Below are 24,118 nucleotides of genomic sequence, written 5' to 3'. Positions count from 1 at the left end.
GAAAAGAGTGTGAGAAAAACTTTGTTAAGGTTGAAACTATGCCTGCTGAAGCCAATGTGATCCTTCCATTGACTTCAAGGGCCTTTGCTGGATCTTGCTTCTTTTGCACCCTTATGAGAATCCAAAATCCATCTATTTTAATTTCTCTGTTGCGTATTTTGAAATGATCACTGAGAAAAAAACCCATAACATACTGCAAATGTATAGGCTACCTTAACTATAAGGCAATTAATTTTAGGGATACACAAATATGGGCTCACCACAGAACGAGCCAAGCATATATTGTAAGTCATGGAGTTTTATTTCAGTAGGCTCTAGACATTACCACTCCCCCTGGGGGAGGTTCATTAGGGGCTGTAGTGCTGCATATGGTTTATAGGAAGCTACTTGATTGCTGCTCCTCACCTGAAGGGTGGAGGAAGCCCTCTTTTCTCCCTGCAGAACTTGTCTATACATAAAGGATTGTGGGGAAAAAAATCAGGTTGGAAGGGACCTCAGGAAGTCTCTAGTCTAACCTTCTGCTTAAAGCATGATCAGATATGACAGACCAGTCTTCCCAGGGATTCATGTAGTCATATCTTGATAAACTCCAGGGATGATGACCACACAACCCCTCTGGGCAGCCTATTCCACTGCTTTTCTGTCCTTATTGTCAAAGATTTCCTTTATATCCACTCTGAGCCTTCCCTTGTTTCAACTTACCCCTGTTGTTCTTATGCTAGATTCTGACCTCTGAATGAAAGTGGGTACCTGTCTTTTATCTATTCAAATAAAAGCATTTAAAAGCTGCTTTTAAAAATCTAAGACTTAATTTCATGAGTTTGTACACAACTGAGTTTTCTTTGTACATTGCCTTTGGTTAATGGAATGTTGAAAGCTGAACAGTTCTCATTCAGAGAAAACCAGCCATTGTTAAAAAGTGAAAATACTCCTAATAAGTCATGCTGGTAAAACTGCTATCAGCTAAAATACTCATAGACATTACTGTGGGATTCTAGAAGCTCAGGAGGATGGAAATGGGCTAATACATTAGATCCTGCTCTGAAGCAGCAATGCAAAGAATGAAATCTGTCAGACATAAAGTTGAAAGAATGTACTTTGGATTTTTGCTGATACCAACTTAGGGGTAGGGGTTATTACACATATGAATTCAGACCCATCCAGTGCTGTTATAGCTGGAAAATTTCTTCTGACAGTTTAAAAAGCTGTTTGGACTGGCAAACAAAAGCTGCTCCTGTGTTGGAAACACAGGGAATCTTTGCATAAAATAAAGAGAAAATACAGGCAAAAGCAAAAAAAATTGCAAATTTAAACATGGCAGAAACTAGCACTGTAGTGTTTGGATGTTTGCTGCAAAATATGAAAGCAGAATAAAACAGATGGGCAGAGTTAGTTTTTCAATTCTCACAGGTTTAAGGGAAAGCATAGATCTTGTGTTTGGCATTATTACAATGTGTTTCAAAAAGGTGAAGGGAAGACAGCATCTGTACTTGCTGTAGAATTGCTTTCCTAAATCAATTAGACTAATCTTAGCTGGAGGAACTCTAGCTGGTAGTTCTGTTATTCCCATCAACGGCTAAATCTTTGTTTAAGCCTCTGCAGCATTTTTGCGCAATTATGTCTTGTAGTAATCAACTTGAGTTTAATTCTCAGTTGTATAAATAAAAACCCTGTTTGTTTAGTTCAGTTTTATGAAATATGAACCTTGCTTTCATCTTCCAAAAGCAAATAGAAAAGTTCTAATGACCATCTAGATACTATTTATTATTCGATACGCCTGTCACATCGCATCTTGCAGACTTCTTCTGTTAACTAAAACAAAATTAATCTATTTGTTCTTTACTCTCAGGGAATTTTTTGTTCAGCCGTCTCCAGATCTTTTAATTTTTTATGGTTTTCCTTTAGATGCTACGAAATCAGGTAATCTGAAAGACCTACCTTTGTTTTAAATTACAGCATAACACCTTTATTTTCAATATTTTTCTGCAACCTGCTTAGAATTATTTGTTGTCAATGTGAAGTGGTAGTCAATGAACCAGCTACTACTTTTTTTCCTTCACAAAGCTGGGCAATTCATAGTTGACTTCCCCAACCACACACCTTTCACTTCTAGATTGATGTTTCAAGTCCAATTCTTATCAATAGAGTTCAAAAGTTACAATGTCCTCGTTGCTAATTTGAAGCAGTCCACGTGAAACGTTTTTTGGAAATTGTTCTGAATTTCAGGTTTTAGAGCTAAAGGCATCATCACATGTTTTTCAGTCTTCTGTCTAAGACTACTTGACCTGCATAAAGGACAGAAAAATGTGACCTCTAGAAGGTTATATATGATCATGAATCCTGATGATTAAATCATATTCTCCTTTTCTGATGTATACATATAATATGTGTCTATTCTCAATTTTATCTGCACTGTCTATATAATTACCTTGTTTTGCTCACTCTTACTGAGATTTCTGAGTCATTTTTAGGGGAAATAATCATCTTTTCACATAGCTAATAAAATAATGTGTTAGACCTCTCCAGTGCTGAACAGCAGAGCATTTCTATTCGAACCTTTCATGCTGAAGATAGACTATTTATTCCTACTATTTTTTCATGAGCATTCAAGCCCCATGACAGAATTTCACAGTATCACAGTATCACAATATGCTAGAGATTGGAAGGGACCTCGAAAGATCATCTAGTCCAATCCCCCTGCCGGAGCAGGAGCACCTAGATAATGTTACACAGGAATGTGCCCAGGCGGGTTTTGAATGTCTCCAGGGAAGGAGACTCCACAACCTCCCTGGGCAGCCTGTTCCAGTGTTCCATCACCCTCACTGAGAAGAAGTTTCTTCTCCAGTTTAAGTGGAACCTCTTGTGTTCCAGTTTGTACCCATTACCCCTTGTCCTATCATCGTTTGCCACTGAGTAGAGCCTGGCTCCATCCTCGTGACACTCCCCCTTTATATATTTATAGACACTTATAAGGTCACCCCTCAGTCTCCTCTTCTCCAAACTATAGAGACCCAGCTCCCTCAGTCTTTCCTCATAAGGGAGATGCTCCACTCCCTTAATCATCTTTGTTGCCCTTCGCTGGACTCTCTCCAGCCCCTCCCTGTCCTTCTTGAACTGAGGGGCCCAGAACTGGACACAATATTCCAAATGTGGTCTCACCAGGGCAGAGTAGAGGGGAAGGAGGACCTCTCTCGACCTACTAACCACCGCCCTTCTAATACACCCCAGGATGCCATTGGCCTTCTTAGCCACAAGGGCACAGTGTTGGCTCATGGTCATCCTGTCGTCCACTAGGACCCCCAGGTCCCTCTCCCCTACACTGCTCTCTAACAGGTCGTTTCCCAACCTATACTGGAACCTGGGGTTGTTCCTGCCCAGATGCAGGACTCTACACTTTCCCTTGTTATATTTCATCAAGTTATTCCCTGCCCAACTCTCCAGCCTGTCCAGGTCTCGCTGGATGGCAGCACAGCCTTCTGGCGTGTCAGCCACTCCTCCCAGCTTAGTGTCATCAGCAAACTTGCTGATAGTACACTCAATTCCCTCATCTAAATCATTGATGAATATATTAAATAATACCGGTCCCAGTACTGACCCTTGAGGCACTCCACTAGTTACAGGCCTCCAACTAGACTCAGCCCCATAGACTACAACCCTCTGGCTTCTCTCCTTCAGCCAGTTCGCAGTCCACCTCACTACCTGATCATCCAGTCCACACTTCCTCAATTTAGCTGTGAGGATGCTGTGGGAGACTGTGTCAAATGCTTTGCTGAAGTCAAGGTAGACCACATCCACCGCTCTGCCATCATCCATCCACCGTGTTATTTCCTCATAAAAGGCTAAGAGATTGGTCAAACATGATTTCCCCCTGGTGAAGCCATGCTGACTGCCCCTCATAACCCTCTTATCCTTGATATGCCTTAAGATGGCACCAAGGATAAGGTGTTCCATCACTTTCCCAGGGATGGAGGTGAGGCTGACCGGTCTATAGATACCCGGGTCCTCCTTCTTGCCCTTTTTGAAGACTGGAGTGACATTTGCTTTCCTCCAGTCCTCAGGTACCTCTCCCGTTTCCCAAGACTTGGTAAAGATGATGGAGAGTGGTCTAGCAATGACTTCCGCCAGTTCCCTCAGCACCCGCGGGTGCATCCCATCTGGACCCATGGATTTATGGATGTCCAGATTGCTCAACTGGTCTCTAACCCATTCCTCATCGACTAAGGCAAACCGCTCTGTCGACCTGACTTCATCTAAGGTCTCAGGGGTACAGGGCTCTTCAGGACTGCCTGCAAAAGAGTAGACAGAGACAAAGAAGGCATTCAGTAACTCTGCCATCTCTGTATCTTCTGTCACCAGGGCACCCATCCCATTCATCAGTGGGCCTACATTGCCTCTGGTGTTAGTTTTGTCTGCCATGTATTTGAAAAAGCTCTTTTTGCTGTCCTTGACCCCTCTCGCCAGGTTTAATTCTAAGGAGGCCTTAGTCCTCCTAGCTGCCTTCCTACATCCTCTAGCAGCAGCCTTATATTCCTCCCAAGTGGCCAGCCCCTCCTTCCATGACCTGTAAACTCTCCTCTTCCACTTGAGCATACCCAGCAATTCCCTATTTAGCCACGCAGGTCTCTTGGCCCTCTTCCTTGACTTCCTACGTGTGGGGATGCTCTGATCTTGAGCACAGAAAAAGCAACCCTTGAATGTCAACCAACTATCTTGGGCCCCTTTACCTTCAAGCAGCCTTGCCCAGGTCTCATTAGTCTTTCATGAACTTTCTTGTAGCCAAAAGGAGGGGGAATAAGAACGATGGCTAAATTTGAGCTTGCATATATTATTTTTCATAGACTTACAGACTAATTCAGGCTGGAAGACACCTCCAGAGGCCTCTAGTCTAATGTCCTGCCCAAAACAGCATCAGCTTCAGATCAGACCACGTTGCTTGGGGTTTATCCATTCAGGTCTTGAAAACGCCCAAGGATGAAGACTACACAACTCTGCCTCTTAATTTAGAAATCTGCTTCTACCCCACTTAGTAACACCAGAAAAAAACACTGATGGACACAGTAATTAAAGCTGCAGATACTTGAACCTAAGTAATTTATTATCATTCAGTTCAAAGAACTCTGGGATATGCGGTGAAGATGAGCCACATTCATGGTTTTCTTCCCTGCAGAGGGAATATGTTCAAACACTGAATGCTTACTCAGCCTAGATATTATAGAAGATACAATTATATTATTAATCATTCTTTCCTACTCGGGAATTATAAGCAGCACCTTCTTACTGTACTTTCATCCTTAGTGCAGCTTTATTTTGACATTTGTAACTAAGGCAATTGAAGAACGCTAGAAATGGTTTCACAGGCAATATCAACAAGTGACAATTAAACTGTGATTTTTTTCCAGTTTTTCTCATTTTTCTGCACCCCTGAGTTTCTTGGGCCAGCTGTTCTATTAGTTTTGACTGGTCCTGTCACTGAGCAAAGACTTTGAAGGTTTCTCTACTCCCGTTTTTATGTTGCTCTGATTTTTCTGTGTATAAAGAGTTGGAGCAGCACCGGTACAGACTGTGAAATTGTTTATGAAATCAATGTTAAGGACACAGCCATAGCTCTGCTGGTCATTGCTTGGTGAATGGTTAGAGGGTAGCCCAGGGGTCTTCTGTATCCAAACTATGAGTGAGGTTGCTCCTTTCAAAAGTCCTTCTGTTTCCCTTATGAGATGATTTAAGATACTTGTATTATGAAATGAGTGTTTCAATTCATTCTCTTAGCTAGGGATATGCATAACAAGAAAACCCTGAAGTTAAGATGCTGAATTTCACACCCTGTTGTTTGAACATACTTGCTAAGGGGAAATATGTTGTCTGAAGAATTGATGTGTAGTCAAAACAGAATTCTACTTACTTAACATGTTTGAATTTAAACTGCCTAACTTTAAGAGGATCTATATTTTGAATTCCGCTTCCCACATAAACAGTATTTTTACCATTTAAATAAATTTAACTACTGTATTTGTTTAAAGAAACTAGCTGGGTTTTGTATAACAGATGCTGGAAGCTCTCTATTTTGAATATATCCAGTAACTTTAATTGCAATGCCCCTAGACCTGCAGTCCCCCTCGGCTGTGTTGGACGCTCCCTGCCCTGCACTTAGCAAGCAGTGGTCAGTGTGAGGGCAGACCAGTGGCCTTGTTGCTCTGGATTCTTTCAATAAGCGGCCTCTGGAGAGGAGAGCTTTTAGTGGCATGCTGTAAACTGGGGACAATCATATAACAGAGTGCTGCTGGAAAGCATGTTCTTCACAGTGACCCTGAACTTTGCTTTCACATGCCATGTGAATCTATGCATCACGCAGCTCTCCTGGCATGTGATCCCAAAACAGCAGCATGTTACTTCAAAAATTTGGTCATCTTCCGACTTAAGGTAGCTCATGACTTTTACTTGCTGTAAAAGCAGTTTAAAGTACCCTGTTTTGAGATCTGAGACACAGTTATGAGTCTATCAAGTTGCCCCAGGGATTGAGAGGTTGGGCTGCTTTGTGCAAAGGGATATACAGTTGTACCTGCCCCCAACTACGGTCCTGCCTCTGAGCAAAATGAGGAAAGTTGGCAGACCCACAGGGGGGGAAATCCCTTAGGTGGGAAAGACCTTATGGTCTGTGTGCATCTGCATCAAGTATCAGCCACTGCCTGAATTAGTCACAGAAATATAAGCACAGAGCTAATTTTAATACTCAACTTTCTGAATATTACAGATGCAACTGCATGAAGAACATATTTGATGATACACCCAGCTGTCTTTTCTGGCACAATAAAAAGTATAGTCTATTTAATGGTGCAACACCATACCAGATATTCAAATTACTTAAAACCATCTTCTTGAAGAAAGCACAGAAAAGGAACAGTCTTGTAATGAACAATCTCTGGGTGCATTGTTATACACATGGCAGTAGCTCATAGCACTGAATTTCTCCTTTTTCATCAGCATTATTCTCAGTGAAACACTAATGGTTGTACCATTCCAATTCTTATTTTCTTAAACTGGGAAAACCAGTTTGGAGTGATGTTGAATGTAACACTGATTTTAGGAAGCCACAAAGGCCCTGATGTGCTTGGGTGTGACCCCTGTTGTTTTCACCCACATGAGAAGTGCACAAGTCAGACTGTGCTTGCTAAACTTTGTGAAGACAAAGTTTAAAATGCTTTTATAAAGTTTTAAAATATTAAAATCAAGAGACTAAACTATGACACGCTTATTTCCATTGAGAGTCACTGGTGTATTTTCAAGATGTGGATCAACCACCAATATTCTTCAGCATGAAAGTACAATTCCAACTCTTATCAGAAAATGGTTATCAAAAACCAGAGATTGTTGATAACAGCTGAACAGTAGCTGTTCCAAAACTGTCTCATCAATTGAGAGATTAGATGGCACATTATATATAAAAATGTATAGATTTTCCTACAATAATTCAACCAGAGAAGTTTTATAATATAAGCAAAGATATTTAATTCTACAGTTCACCTGTAACTCACAACTTCACCCATGTGAAATGAGGGCAAGGAAAGGTTTTGATATCGTAAATGATATAATAAGTCAGAGTTTGGAGGTCTGTGGGTGATGTGGGCTTTAGGAGAGATTTCTCCTTTTATTACACATATAACTAGAACTGCTACTGAATCAGACAATTATAGATAACCTGTAAGCTGCACAGAAAAAAATACAGTATTTCTCACCGATATATCAGTATAAATTTAAATGTCTGTTCCAGATGGTAATTCATAGAGAGATCCTTTTCCTTACACAAACACACCCACATTATTTCCAAATATGCAGGGAATGATTCAAAGTAATTTCTTATTTGTCCCACGTTTCTCCAGCTGCTGCTACACAAATTGTAAACACAATCTTAGTGTACTTCACAATTTCATATGATTGTCAGGATGGGCTAGACAGTGTGGAATTCAGAATAGTAAAGTGTAAGCTGCATTATTTCTCAATGAGGGTGTGGAGTTGGAGTGATAAGTGAGCTCATTTCATGCAAGCAATATACATATCATAATTGGTATTGCTATCTTATTCCTGTATGATATTTACTTCAGAAGTCATTCTGATGTTACACATTTTCCTCTTGCAACATTTCAGTTTTCTTTATTCTATTTACAGGCGCATTTGAAAAAAAAGAACTCTGTTAAAAAATCTAAGTATGTGTTAGCATGTATTTCAGTCAGGAAAGGATTTTCTAGGAAATGTTTAAATTGGAATGATCAAGCTATCCTTTAGCAAAAAGAAATTGCACTGGTGGAAGTGTTTGGAGTTCATTTGCAGATTCATTCAACAGCTTATTTTGTCAGTTTATAGTCCCTTGTCTTTTGAGATTAGTGGAAAATGCAGCCCAAGCAGCAAATGCTCAAGGTAGACTGATGCATCTCCCACTCCGGCAATGCTGCACCAAGAACACAGCTTCAAAACTGTATAAAGTGCAAGCTGGCAGGGAAAAGGCAAGCCCCCCAATACCTCTGCATCGCAGTCACTAAGCTGTAGGGTGAGCCAAACCAGGGATGAATCCAGGCTGGCAAAGGGAAGAAATGAGTTTGCCCCAGAACGGGTCTGCATTATGAGCAATGATGCTGGACCAAAAAAGTGGGTGGGAAGAGCCATCTCCATCCATCCTGACAGCAGCGTGAATGTAGGTCAATGGAAACTATCCTGAAAGTACAGCTGTCTAGGGTGATGTTGTTCCCTTGTGCCAAGAATGACAGAGTTGAGCTGATGTTTCACCACATCATGAACTCCATCTTCCCTTAGCCCTGCTCCTTTCCTCAGCCTTGTACCTGCCATTACAGACAGACAAGTGGGGATTTGAGGGCTAAAAGGAATGCTGCTTGACTTATCCAATTAGAATAAGACAGCTAGCAGGACTGTACAGTATGTGAGTGATCATGCATGTGAGCATGGCCGATTAGTGGGGTCTGGCAGAAAAAGGAGATCACCGATGTTTCCAATTAAATGATTTCTTGGGTCTGTCAAATGCGGAGTCCCCGAGGCAATCAGGCACCTCCTAGATGCAAATCTTCCATCTTCTTGTTCCCACTGCTATAAAGAATAAAGCACATAATCTTGAAAACCAAATCCATGTCAATGCTAACCATCTGAATACAAAACCACATGAAATGGAAACCTAGAAAGCCTCTTTATTATGCATGTTTTCTCAGGGCAGTAAAGAGATGTAGATAAAAATCATTTGCCTTAATGTGTGATATGGTTTTCATTGGTTTTATAATGATTTAAGTGACTTGGACCTCATACCCAGATGGGCAAAACTTTGAAATTGTGGGTTTTCTTTGGGTATGAAAAGTAATGCATTCCTTTCCTCATTTTTCAGGGACATCAAACCTGACAACATACTACTGGATGAGCATGGTAAGTGAATATTGACTGCTTTCTCTAAGATCTCTCTAATTCTTGAGATCTCAGTGACAGGCTTTTACATCCTTTGTACATCAACTTCAGGTGTTAATTCCTACCTAAATCTGGACTTCCTTTGCAAAGGCTGTCTGTCCACCTTGAGGGTTTTGTAATTTCCTCTTCTACTGATAAAAGCTACGCTGATATTTGCAAGATGTGAAGAAGAAAAAATTTAGTGTGTATTGACATATCGAGATCACCAGACACACCTGGTAAAAAGAAGTTAATATTTTATTAACAGGATTGCTGTGAATCATTATAATCCCTTCTTAGGGGTCTACAAGTAGAACAGTACTAAGCACTTATTTTCTCTTTTAGAACTTGTGAATGGCTAAGAAATTTCATAGAGCAAATTATTTCTCATGTAGATCTCTGAAATTGCTTTCCTAAATTTAGGTATGGAATTTAGAAATTTACCTCTAAGTCTGCAAATATTTTATGACTCTGCATATTCTGGTTTAAATAGCATAAAAAAATTATGCTATTTAATTATACAACATAATCCGCTTTGAACTTTCAGTACTGATTCCATGATCTCAAACAAAAAAAGTGTGGTATGAAAAAAAAGCAGCTAATTTCTTGAAACTTAAATTTGACACATACAAGCTATCTATGAAGTATTTTGCTAAAACCTTGTGCATCTTTTCTCAACTATTCATAGGAAGAACATGAGAAAATGCAGGTAAAGAAGGCCTTGTATCAGTCAGAACAGAAATGTGTACCAGAGGAAGACTAAATGGAAAAAGGAGATGTATGTTTGCTACTGCAGGAAACTCTTGTTGTGCTTTGTTCCCCACAGAAATTGATTAAAAGGAGTTAATCTTTGAGAAAATATAAACTTGAAATGATGCCAACATTAGCATTATTTTTCAAAACCCATTGCAGGGTTGCTGTGTATACCAGTTAAAGTTGATTAAAGAGGTAACATTGCGAACAGCTGGAGTTTGTCCCTGGGAATATGGAAGCCAACAAAGCTAAATAATTTTGGAGTTTTAAACCATTTAGAACTTCAGGAATTTAATGTCTCAGAGCCATCAAGGTTAACATTCCCCAGACACTGATACCAGCAAATAAGCATGAAACAGAAATCTCTTGTCTTTAAGTCCTGGGTGAATTAAAGATGTCAAAGGCAACATGAAATTACTATGAGTGTGTTAAATCTCTGATTGACAGCCTTTGAAGTAAGATTGCTCTTATCTCTCCTTGCCCCTCATCAAGGTCAATTATGGCACACAATTATGCTCTTGCTAGAGCTTTCCTATGAGGGCTCAAGTATTGCAGAGTAGAAGCTACACCAGAGTGAGAGGTATGCTGCAAAATGAAGGTCTTTTGGTGATTATAAGTTGTTCAGCAACAAAATTATCTGTAGACAGCATGAAAATTTGGGGATGGATAGCCCCTTTTCTGCAAAGCAGCAGAATATTGCTCCCTTATAGCACACCTGCAGACAGGTGGTGAAACAACCATGCTGCTCCAGACTTGCAGACAGACCTTGGTCAGCAGAATTAATCAGCTCGTGGATCCTTGCTTCACAGACCTGTTATGTGGATAAAGGTCTACACACCTCAACTCACTAAATGAAGGGACACTAATTGAACAGATGTCTGTATCCTACTTGTCATCACAGGCTTCCTTTACAGATAACTGAAAGACAAAGACACGTTTTAGGTAATCTGATCTATTTTGGATGTGTGCACTACATGTCAGTGTCTATTTCTGTTTAGTGACTAATACCAAAATGTTTTGAGTAAAGATACAGATACCCACCATACAGATGTACATTTTGCAAGATGAATGCTATCCTTGAAGTCTATAAAAGCTTTTATTAATCTGCAACATTGTAAATCATTGGATTTCACCTAATGGAAAAATGTGTTGAATAATATGTACACCATATATATGCTGTAGAGGAAGCGTAACAAATTAACCTAGTATGAGTCTAACCAGGTGCACAGGAAAGAGCTTTATTTTAGCCTGTGGCCTCTGATATGGCAGAACAGTTTCCTGTATGCTTGACTTTACCTCTAGGTCTTTCTTACAGTTCATTAAACAAGCTGTGCTTACACAAGGTATTATGGAATTGGATATGCACAACATTTAGGACTGTGAGTTTGTCTTAGTGAGTTAGATATCTTTGACTTCACTGAAGAAACCTATTTTGGCTGAATTGTAGTGGTATGATGCCATTCACATTGCCTTATATCTTTAAGCAGTTAAATAAACTGACTTTCATAACATATACCAGGATTATAGATCATAGATATTTCTGATTGTTAACACTAATTTCACTGCAGTTTATCTCTACAGTTTAGGGAACATAACTCAGGAATACAGAAGTAGTGAAACAGGAAATTTTTCTTAAGCCATGAAAATCTAAAGTACAAGTAAAGAATATGAAAATGCATACAACATACTCCAAATAATTCTGGCAGAGGAAGCCTGAATTTTCCCATGCACTTCTCAGCAAAGCCACGTCTCAACACTGCTGAGCACAGGTTCTCATGCATCAGTGGAAATAAATGATCGATAATCATGAGAAGCATAACGCTACATGAAAATGGGGTAATTAGCTGCTTAAAATAGTGTTCAGTCCCTACCAGAAGATGATTGCCTGGTCTCCTGGAGAGATTCTTTACCTTAGTGTGTTCTCTGAGTAAGAAAAGGGACGATTTCAGGGTTCACTCTCTGAACTAGAATCAAATGGAAACTGGTGCTGTCCATAAAGCTCTTTGGTAATGTTTCCCTCCCAGCTTCCCCAGAAAGCTCTTATTACTAATTCTAATCCCTAAATTTCATAATAGTGCTCTGTTCTGCTAACATGCATCTGAAACAGAATTATTCCAGTGATAGCTGCAGGGACTACTTGGTGGTTCAGAAGAGCTATTATCATTGTACAGAGAAAAGTATTATAAAACTCTCTGAATAACAACATTCTGCTTCCTCTACTATTCCTTTCATTTTAATGGTTTAGAACAATATAACTGAAATAACAGCATTTAGAGCTGAAAGCTGGACAGTCTGGTCCATGTTGCACTATTTTCCTGAAATATCAAAGAAATTAAAGACTTCTTTAAATCTTTCCATGATCCATGATGTCTAAGGAGATGTAGAATGCCTAGAATGGAGAAAAACAAGCAATAGCAAACAGATTAGTATGCTCTCTTTTTTCATAGAATCATAGACTGGTTCTCCTGTTTAAGTTTAAACCCACTACTTCTTGTCCTATCTCTACAGCCCCCGATGAAGAGGTGATAATGTTATAGCTATTTGTTAGCACCACTGATATTAACATTTCTGGTCATTCTTCAGAAATTCTGAGGCTCTACTTTGGCATCCAGGTTTTGCATTGTGCAGAGTGACCACACCATTAATACACTCTCTTCACAGGAAATCTGCAAGGGTTTGATTTCTTCCCAAGCAAGTTTTTCAGGACATCATTTCATAAGACCCAGCAAGGTCCCTGCTTGGTTTACTGAGGAATAACCCCCTGCTGGGTCAGACCCAAGCCCTCAGCTGGCATTCTCTCTGAAGCAAGGTCAAGAAGAGATAGGTGCTATTCATGGAGTGTGCTCTTTGCCACTTAGTCACCAAATGCTTCAGTGTTTTCTATCACACACAACTTTTGTATTAAGATATTAGAGTATGCCTGTATATTCCCTTTAGACTCTGGGTGAATCTTTCTTAATGAGTGAGTTTGTCTATTACCTCTTTGAAGCTGCTACTGATACTGGTCTCCACAACCTCCTGGAGCAACATGCAGAAGTGCACCATCCTTCATCAAAGAAAAGGGGTTTGTGTGTTTTGAAACATTCTTCTCTCAAAAAAAACCCACAACCTTCTACTTCTAGAATTGTAGGATTTGGTGAACAATATCTTACAATCATAATATTCATGATATTAAAAAAAACTCCTTCAATTGAAGCGCCTCAGCCTTTTTAATTTCTTATAATACACTGGCCCAGTCCTCTTGCCGCTCTCTCTTGCTATAGGTACTGTTGCAGACATGCAAGCTTTCAGTTTCAAAGCAGAAGAGCAACCATATTGGATCATCTGGATGATTTTTTTTCTCTCCAAGAGTCTCCAAAAAGTGAAGGACAGAGCATGACCTAAACCAAGTTTTTGTGGTGCTTCCCCCATGTACTCACCCAGCCTTCAGCTCTTTGTGACTGAGGCATTTCCTGAGCTGGATACAGTTTCTGAACATTTCATAACTTTCAGTGTCCTTTTCCATGCTCTTTTCTGGTGATTCCTTGAGTGGAGGGAACGTTTAGCACCCTGTGCTTAAATAGAAATTATGTTAAGACTCACTACTTGTTTGTTCATTCTGATGGTGCCACCTCTGACAGCACCAAATGTCCACTGGTGGTTCTCCATATTGACATCAAGACCTAATACTTCACTCTTAGACTTAATAAGAATAATCCCATTTTATTAGGGTTGGGGGGGGGAGAGGGTTAGTCTCAATTTTTGCATCTGGCAGTGATAATTTTATTCTGTAATCATTTCTCTAATGAGACAGCAAGGCAGATTTAAGCTGGCGTTCATATGTGCCTTATTATATATGATTATATTGCTTTATGATCCCCAAAGTTTTTCTTAGAACTATACTTCCTTGATTACATGACAATCTCAGCTCTCATTTTAAAAATAACAGCAAAATTGAAATATTCAGCTAATGAGCAATCTTGGTCCTAAACCCAAAAAATAGGATGAAAAAATATCATAAATTCAATATTTTGAACCTCAATATTAGCTTCTGAAGAACTGAACTGGCAACATTGTCACTGGGTAGTGATGTCTGGGAGACAAAGTCTTCACTGAAGATGTACCTGGTGTGTCTCATCAGGGCCTGTCCTTATCATACCTACACTCAAATTTCAGGCACTATATCTCATTTAACCCTCCAACATTGATTAACAAGATGAATGCTCTCAGCATAATTAATCTTTCTGAAGCTACCTACACTTTGAAAATATATGTGAATATATGTGTACATGGCCATTATACAGCCTACCCTTTTGAAATTCACGGCCTCGCTGAACCCATCTATAGCAATACAATAAGATTTTTAACTATCTCCCTGATGGTAAGTGGCAGACTGCCAGTCATGCTAAATTCATATAGATGTGAGCTACACTCTTCTACATAGTACAGGTGAACCTAGAGAGAGGCTTTTAAATTGTTCATAGGGTTTGAACTTTTGAGGCTGAATTTGCTCCAAAATGTTACTATGTTGAGATTTCCCATCAGCCCTGATTCATGCTGAGTTGATGGCATTAACTCCAGCCTGGTATTTCTTCTCTTTGCCCTCCCATTCACCCCTTTGGTTTCAACCTCTGAGTAATTCAATGAGGTTTGAAGTCAAGTACATTTTCCTCTGCTAAATGTCAGTCAGCCAGCCTGACTAACACCATTTAGTTAGCCACTGTTCAGGACCTGTTTTAATCATCATTAGGATTTGTTCAAAACTTAAATAATAATCTGAAGATCATTTGCTGTTTGCCTGAGATACTGAGATTTCAGGCCACATGAAAAAGTGAGGCATAAAAACCGCTTAGGAATTCTGAAGTGCATGCATAAAGCTTCTCAAAGTCATACACTGTGCTGTATATATTAACTTACAAATTTTCTCTGTTAAAAACTTAACTGGAAGCTGACTGCAGGAATGCAATTTCTGAAAAAATTTCCACTAAGGTACTTCCCACTTGCAATATGCATGTTGATGTATGCAAAATCTGCAGTCTGGGATGATCTGAGAAAGCCACTCTACAGAGAGTCAGAGGAATGTGGTCATTTGCCTTTCCCTCCTCTCCATCACCACCTTATTATCAGATGGGGTCATGCAGCCGTGGGGATTAAGTAATGAGCTCTTTCCCTGTGAAACTTGAATCTAGTTAGGTATTGCTGAATCTGTTGTGCACTGCTCTGCTTCACAGCTCTTAAAAGCTAAACCCAAGCGCACTGACATACTGCTCAGTTCAATATTGCACCAGGGTACAAACTTGGTTTTGACATTTCTTTCATCACAGTAACATCCAGAAAGGGAGATCAAGTACAAGGTGTGAAGCTCAGGTGGGAACTAGTCCCCATGAGCTGAAATTCTGGAACCAGCATGAAGTAGCCAGTAATTAATATCTCAGCATATTCACTGCAACAATAGCAACATTTCCTTTTCCTATATGCAGCAGCTGCAGTAAAAGATGTCTTAGAAGCTGATTCGAAGGACTCCTACAGAGAACTGGGGTCTGTCTCTTGAAATATTCACACCCGAAGTAAAAATTTAAAAGAACCCAAACAAACAAAACAAGTCACTAGGCTTAAAAGAGTTGAAACCATTCAGTGGTTTGCCTTGATATCCCTCCATCTCTCCTCCTCTGCCCCCGGGCACAGGGGGTTCACCCCCTGTTCTGACTCCACCCCAGACAGAGCCTCTGTCCAAGCCCCCAGCTCCCACCAGCTGCTGTGCACAGCCCCTTAGGCAACACAGTCATCTGCCTGCCTTGGGGATGCCTTCCTTTCCCTCCATAGCCGATTAGAGCAACAGGAAAAGGCTGCCTGCAGGCAGACCATGGGCCGTGAGTGGTCCTATGATGGGGAAGAACAAAGGTGGTTTTCCCAGTGGTACAGACCCCGCTCTGCTCTGCCCTGCTACATGTACAGGAGCTGCCCACTGTGGCTGTGTCAGCAGCAGGATGCAGAGAAGCTATGCACAACCCAATCCATTTCTTACCTGGAAGAAAGGCATTTTTAACAAAAACCATCAGTCAGTGTATACAGTATTTCACGTGTGCTATTTTGGTTTTGTTAAATGAAAAGAAACCTAATAACTGGGAAAGAAAACAATGCACTGCAGGAGAGGCAATTTTCATTGCAAATCAACTATTTGGATCAGTCTGAATGGATATTATGTGATAGATGTTTTGCAACAGGCTACCATGCTGGCATTCTAATAGGGAGCATCACTTACAATGCTGTCATTTAAATGACAGGACTTTATATTTATCTCTATAAAACACAGTTATCTGTCAAGAAAGAAGAAAGTATTAGTCTGCTAAGATCCTTGCAGATTTTCATTCTACGGTGTACACAGAATTGCTTAAAACTACTGTCATGAGGTTTCTGTATGTGGTTCAATTATCATTTTCAAGAAGCCTTCTGTCATGGTGTTTCATTACTGCAAAATAAACTGCAAACATGCTACACTCCAGCCACCAGGAAGGAAGAATGCTACCTTGAAATCCAGTGGCAGGCTTGGCTGTGATTCTTGTTATGGCAGCCTAACCCTTCCCTCTCCTTATAAAGTGATTGCTTTCCTTTTTGCACAGTTTTTGTCTGCTGTAGGCAGATGCCTTCCTGTGCATGGGTCTTAAGAAGGAAGAAATTGTCAATAAAATGCAAGCATTTTTATTGAGAAAAGTGCAGAAATCATGCAAACCATTTCATCAAAAACTTCTACTGTGCCTCCTGTTTGGAGAAATAGCTTTAAGTGCAGCAGTGTGTCGTGCTAAATGCTCCTTTCTCCCTTCAAAACAAGCTCAGGTCTGGACAAATTAGGGGCCTCTGAGAATTTTGGTTCACATATGCATAGCTGCACACTTGTTAGAGGTTGGCAGATGCATTTCCTGCAGACTTTGAACATGATCTAGGTTAGATTGTCAGAGCAGCATAATCTTTTGCTGAGACTGCTGTTCCTCTGTCAGGCACCACGGTAACGTTCAGCATCAGTCATTCGTTACACTCTTTTCACCTTTGACAGCAAGCATGATAACAACCTCACTGGCTTAACAACTGCATCATGCCCAAACCCTGCTCCATTCTGTGGACTGAATGAGGTCGAGATCTTGATCACAAAAAAAAAAATCACAAGAACTTGTCAGTCAAGACTCTGGTTGATGAATTAATCCTGATCTGAGTGCAGGGCTAGGGAGAAGGGAGTACTTTTCCTGGACTCTGTCTTCCACAATGTCATTGCCAGATGTAGCCACAGAGAGAGCAATATCTGCATCACTCCACCACATAAAACTAGTCCTTAAGCAGAGATACAAAACCTAGCAGCTGACTTACTGAATTAAAAGCCTGCAGTTTTCAGGCTGGATTTATGTTCAGTTTACCAGGATGAGCAACTATTGCTTCAGTTTAACCTATGTTCATCAGAAACTACCCCAGGAAAAAAGTAATGACAGCAGGTTTGGGCCATCCAGCCTGATTAGCTCAGTTTAGTCAGCTGTCTGGCGGGTCAGGCAGAAAGTCCTGAGGCTGACTTCTGTCACCTGTCTTTCATCTTGCAACCTGCTGTCGAATGAGTGATCATTTGGGACCTGCTGCTGTTAACATACACTCTCTCCTGCTACCATAGATACAATTTTATAGTTATTGTATTATAAAAATACCCTTTCTCTTCTCTGCTCCCTTTTTGCCCTGAGGAGACTTAGAAAAAGCCAGGCTGATGTTAACATGATGTGGATGTGACAGCAGACAGGTGTCACAAAAACCTGAGATTGTAAGGGGGTGACTCTAGCTGAGGATAAGGAGATTTCATTCTGTTGACTGCTGCTGCTTTGAGAAGCCAGTTATTGTTTTCAATGCTCATGGCAGGAGAAGATTTAGGGGTGCCCATCAAAAAAGGTTCAGCACTGTGAGCAGGTAGTGCTCACAGTTTGTATGCAACCATACAAAAGAAGTGTTCCATCACTTAGCTGCCAATATGATATTTCTAATTATGAGTAGCATTTAATAGCAAGTTTCCATGAACTGTTATGGGTCTTTCCAATTTAATTTCTATTCAGTATCACTTAAATGTTAAATGAAGGAAGGAAATTTTTTATGATGTGCTATTTTAACTTCAGTTTTTACTTTGTGTAATTGCAGGACATGTTCATATCACTGACTTTAACATAGCAACCATAGTGAAAGGCTCAGAAAAAGCATCTTCTATGGCTGGCACAAAACCCTATATGGGTAAGTTTTCAAGACCATTTAAAAGCATAAGAAAGTCATACATTAAAGTTGACAAATGGTATATTAAAATGATTTTAAGTGGTGAGAGCATAAAAATAAATGTACTTAGGTTTGGGCTTTTTTGGGGGGCAGTATTTATGTGTTGACAATGGAAAACACTGGTGATGGAGGGATGGATCAGGAGCTTGGCCTTTACACTTCGAGTCAGGTTCTGTTTGGTTTTGTGAAGCAAATTCAGGAGATTTTCAACTGCATTACTATCCTGCAACCCCCCACATCTGGAGGCAAGAATATATGGTTATATTTGCACCACTATGGACGTGATCTAGCAAAGAACATGTAATGCCAGTTTAAAAGTATCTAGGCACATCCTTAATTACTTTGCTATGCTGAGTTTCTCAAAAGCATGTCTGTTTAAAATTAGAGTTCTATGCAACTAACCACTTAAGTGCTTCCCCTGTGGCTCTTAGGGGCATTTTATAAATTTTACTTATGTATTTTAAATGCATAGGTAGATTTAAGCCTAGAGGGGTAAAATTCAGTTTAACTGTCCTCATGTGTCTTAAAGTTAAGCATCTTAATAATTCAAGTTTCCTCTGGAGCTGAAGGACAGAACGCATCTCCTGAGGATCATTTCCATCAAAGTTAGGCTAGCTTTCATGGCTAAGAATAGGTGTGATTTATCCTGTTTGTGGCTTCCTACATATCTGCTGGTTCTGTCTTTATATGGAATTCTCATTGATGTGGTGACTGGCTTAAACTAAACATATTTTGGTTCTGGAAACTGTACTAAGAGATATGTGTATCTCCAAGAGACTTTCTCTAGCAGACATGCTCTGAGCACACCCAACACCCATGCAGTTGTAAAATATTAGTAAATGATCATGTTCGGAAAATGTCACTTGGGGATCAGGAGGTCACTGTGTTACTACGCTGTGAATATTAGCAGAGGAGTAAAAGCATGTGCTGAAGAAACAGGAATTAACACTTATTTATTTCACAGTACAAAGAGGTTTGTACCAACCTTCACATGAAGCAGGCAGATGTCTGCAGGATGCTACAATATGAGCTGTGAGACTGTGTCAGAGCAGTCCCAGGCACTGAAGCAGTTGTGTTTTCAAATATCATGTGATTTTTTGTCATGAATCAATAGTTAACTGGAGTCTCTTGCCTATGAGCAGCTTGTTCACAGCCATCCTCTCTTGGCAGTTAATAGGATGCAATAACAAGTGTGTGGGCACACTGTGCCCCTTGGGCTCAGGACTAACGAACTGACCTGACACTGGCTAGTTTGCTCTTATAAATTTACTCAAAACGGACTAAGAAACGTTTTATGTAGTCCTGACTCAGGCACTGAAGTTATACAGAGGACTGAGGTTGTAGATTGACATTTTCTCAGCAGTTTGTATTAGTTAGCATTAGCTGAGTGTCCAGCTCAGTGTCTCTGCTTAGATGAGATGGTCAGCACTGCACAGGCATTGGATGCAGAGCATTAGAAAATTAAGTCTTCATACCGAGTTTCCCCTCAGGGTTGGTACCTGAGTGTTTGATGTTGCACCACAGGTTCCCTATTTATTGTGATGAAAACAGAGGAGAAGGGATGCCGAAACCTCAACTACACCAACTGCTTTCATTTAAAAAGAACTTGCTTGAGCATTCTTGCCAATATGTGGTGGGTTTAATTATAAAAACAAACAAGCCCAATAACAACAAAAACCCACAACCAACGACAAAATAAACACATGCACAAACCAAACTCAGGAAAAAGCCTTTTTTGTCTACAAGTAATTTGACCTCCCCCTGACGCATACAGACAAATAGCTGTATGACTGACGTGTGAAACTGTTCACATTCACCTAAGTGCCCTTAAATACAGGTTGACTGAAAAGTTAAAAGATTCCACCATTTTTGATATGGTAGGTTTGTATTTCTCTAAACAGCTTATTTCCTGGAGCTTGTATGTTCTGCTTAAATAGCTGCCTAGAATCTAGTAGCAGCCATTGTCATTAGATGTGCAAATTCCTATTGCACAGGTTGTTCAAAAATCTACTTGAAGAGTGGCCATTTTGCAGTTCAAGTCCAGAATAGGTGTTTTCCCTATTTAACTGTGGTGATGACAGCAGACAACAGCAACAGTTCTTTCTGAGATTTAATTTGGTAAGCAATTAAATGACTGTTTTGATGGTGTTACGTTTTTAATCTTGAAGGGGTTTATGCAGTTTTATGTTATGAAGCATAATTATTATGAAAGCAGAAAAAAGCTGAGTACTTGCTTAGGGGTCAGTTAGCATTTTAGCATCTGTCTGTCCTAGTCTGAATGTGTGTATTCATCTGGCAGCTTAATGATCAGAAGCACATTAGTTAAAACAAATGTACAAAAATATATGTTAACATTCCTCAAGTATTTTGCTGAGAGTTAACAGGAAATTTAGCGTCCTTTGGAGCGTCTTTTAGACTGTCCACACACATCAGTACACCACCACCTTCTTAATTCATTAGTGGTCTCTGTTAGCAAGCTTCTCTCACAAGGAAAAAACCTAGCTTTTAACAACAGAAAGCACAAAAAGCTGTAGCAAGTACTAAGTACTGGAATTTGGTATTTTAAGGTTAAAATTATGAAAAATGGTCTCATCCTTTTGGAATTCCTGCTTTCCACCACCACAAGGCAGAGTAACTTGTTCTTTGTGTAGCTGACATTTGCCAAGAAGTGGTACAAGGGAAGAAATGCTGAAATTCTTTAGGAAATGTATATTTATTCTTCATCTATTCAGTGCAGAGATGATAAAGACCTTGCTTAAACTCTGCTTGTGTTCCTTTCCACAGTATTCTCCATGACAGAAAATGCCGGAGTCCTTGTATTTAGTAGGAAAATACTCATCTCAAGGACAGAGTATGTCCTTCTTTTGTGGCTAATAAGATTAGCCATATTGTTTTGCAATTGCTCCTCAGTTTAACATCATGGCAAATCATTACTCTAAGTCTGCACTGTGGTAGACATCTGGGCCTCTTTGCTTCTCAGGAAGCTAAATGACCTTGTGGAGGGTTCCTGTTAGAGCCCAAGCTGACCCAAAGAAGGAAGTAAACTACAGACCTGGAGCAGGGGGAAGATAGGAGATGGGGACAAGTTCTTATCTTTGCATGCTAATGAGCTGTTGTCTTGGTTGCCCTCAGGTCATGCAGCCACTCTGCCCCTGAACCCTTCTCTCCACTCATCAGGTCTCCCCCATATCCAACAATCTCACAATAAAAAGAAACAGTGCAAGAAAAATGCTCTCTTTCCCTTTATGGAGAGGCACCATCCACCAGCTTACTTTCTCTCCAGTGTGTCTTCCTCACCTCTTGGAAATGCAAGTATACCACAAAAGCTACCAAGAGTCATCCTTGCATTTACTTGGAGCTGTAAGAAGGCAAAAAAACCTTTAGAAGTGTAAAAATCTGGCTTAGGTGACAAGTAATGGGTAAAGATTTTCTCAAATCATGCACAGCTTGAGTATCAAAGCTTCAGCAAACCTCAAATACTAAGGGTTTGACAGATATGGCCAGATACTCACCGGTGTTACCACCATTTAGATAATAAAATAAATAATAATTTTTAAATAATTAGGGAGGTTGGCAGTAAGCTTTCATTATCAGGAATTTAAGCTTCAGGACAAAATCAGCTTCAAGCAAGGTACTTGCTGAGCACCAGAACTGGGGCATCTTAACGGTTCCTTTAAGACATGCCTAAAGCTATGCTTGTATTTGTGATGATGAAGGTATGAGATTTGATGAAAGTTTTTCTCCTGTCTTGGAGGTCTAATTCCCATGTGAATCTAGTTATGTTTAATCAGATATGAGGGCACTCTCCAGCTTTGCCCTTAGTAAAGCTACCTATTGCCTATTTCTTCCCAGGGCAAATTTAAAGAAATCAACAGAGAAATGCTCTCTCTAAAGCCCCCATTCCTATTTGAAATCTGATTGAAATAGGCTTAGAAATTGCTAGGGAGCAATTTTCTCTCATGCAGCATGACTGCATAAAACTGGTGTCCAGGAAAAAAACAGTGAATTGATATTGTGTTGTAAAAATGCACCAGCTGTTCTGATTAAGATACCTATCTCATAATGCTGAGCAGGGTGCAAGTCAGCTCCAGCAGCCTTTGCTTAATCCCACTTCACATTAGCTTTTTTGCCCCTAAGTCTTTCTCAGCCTGAAATTTTCCCTGCCTATTTTCATACTTATACAGAATGCAATGCATCTGAACCTGAATGTTTCTCTAGAAACCCTGGTCATTTCTCTATGTTCCCTCTTCCCAGGTGATTCATTCAGACAAGTGAAATACCTGTCACGCATAGGCAGAAAAAAACTGCACAGATAAAGGTGATCTGAAAAGAGTGAAGCCAACAGCCTGGCAAGACAAGCAACTTCCAGCTGCTTCTGCAGTTTTACTTCTCAAAGCCATTGACCTGAAATGTTGAAGGGAAATCAGCTTCTTGGTGTTTGGGGGTCTTCTGTCTCATGCTGTTCTAAAGGCTGAAGCCGTGAAATACAATATGTGCCTTCAGCTGGTGTAGGAAATTTGTGTGTCACCAGTGCCTGGTCTTACCGTCACAAATTCACTGCTTAAACCTTCGGCAGCACCTGCGATTGAGGGTGTTGTCAAAGATTTTATTGCAGGAGCAGCCCTTTGAAAACTCAGAATTTTTCAGGCTGTCATCCTACTCTGGCAAGCAATGCAAAATGAGACCTACCTGGCTTTGAGCAGGTATGGATGCTGCCAAAAAACAAACACACCACTTGTGGGAGCATCTCCACTCCGCATCAGGTTGTGAACCAGGAAAGCCAGTGCAGGGCAGGACACAGTGTGTGTTTACCTGGTTGGAAGCACCTGTTTGCCATTTGCAACACTGTTCCATCTATTTCTTATATTGGTTGCTCATAAAGCTGCAAGAAATATGTTTGTGTCTCAGAGAATGTGCCCTGTGCTGGGCACCCATTTGCAGTGATGGCTTTCTCTCTTGCAATGTGTTGGTCAGCTATAAGAACAAATGTTAAATACTAAAACATGTCTGGAAGACATTATATATACTCCTTTTGTTTATTCCACACCCTGGCTTAACTTACATATATGAGAGTCCTCCTTTTTACTCACTGAAATATCTCCTTTTGGAATGACCAATTTCCATACATCTGTATGTTATTTGTGAGTGTTGTAAAAACTTGCCCCTCACAGGTTATAAATTTTGTAGGTTTAGGGTTTCTTTGGTTTTTTTTTGTGTTTCTGGTGGGAGCGTTATTGGCTTCATGGTTTTCTTCAGCAGAGGCTGAAGTTATCCAAATAATGCACCGTGACTTTACTTCAAATCAAACCGATAAAATACATTTAATGGTATAAATATACCTGACAAAAATCCAAAGCCAATAAAGCCAGCCATAAATTATGTGAAAGGTTTCAGTTACCCCCTTCCTATCCTGCAGGCTCGTTATCTCAGATTTTCACAGCTGCTTTCATAGGCTGCTGTCATGCTGAATAATAGCTGTATGCCTGAGATTACCAGAGGAGTGTGCATTTACAGAGGTCCATTGAACTTCTGAAATGTATGAGACATCCACATACATTAATTGATACTGTGTGGGAGTACTATCAGAATCAGAGGAAAGCAGTGGATGTCCTGATAGCAATCTTATAGGTAAAGTAAAAATATCCCCTAGGGCTAAATT

The 24,118-nt window shown here is 40.1% G+C and overlaps 1 protein-coding gene across 1 annotated transcript in view; it reads left to right on the top strand.

Moving 5' to 3' along the window:
- Nucleotides 1-24,118, top strand: part of STK32B (serine/threonine kinase 32B) — a 167,888-nt gene that overhangs the window by 106,805 nt on the left and 36,965 nt on the right. Inside the window, exons 5-6 of the mRNA XM_062636353.1 lie at nucleotides 9,380-9,417; nucleotides 18,331-18,420. Coding sequence (XP_062492337.1) covers nucleotides 9,380-9,417; nucleotides 18,331-18,420 — 128 coding nt within the window. The remainder of the gene's footprint in view (nucleotides 1-9,379; nucleotides 9,418-18,330; nucleotides 18,421-24,118) is intronic.

Source organism: Pezoporus occidentalis, unplaced genomic scaffold (genome assembly GCF_034315485.1).
Source record: "Pezoporus occidentalis ecotype Australia unplaced genomic scaffold, CSIRO_AGI_Poc_V1 ctg48, whole genome shotgun sequence".
Lineage (NCBI taxonomy): Eukaryota > Metazoa > Chordata > Aves > Psittaciformes > Psittacidae > Pezoporus > Pezoporus occidentalis.
This window is presented reverse-complemented; position numbering and strand designations above follow the sequence as displayed.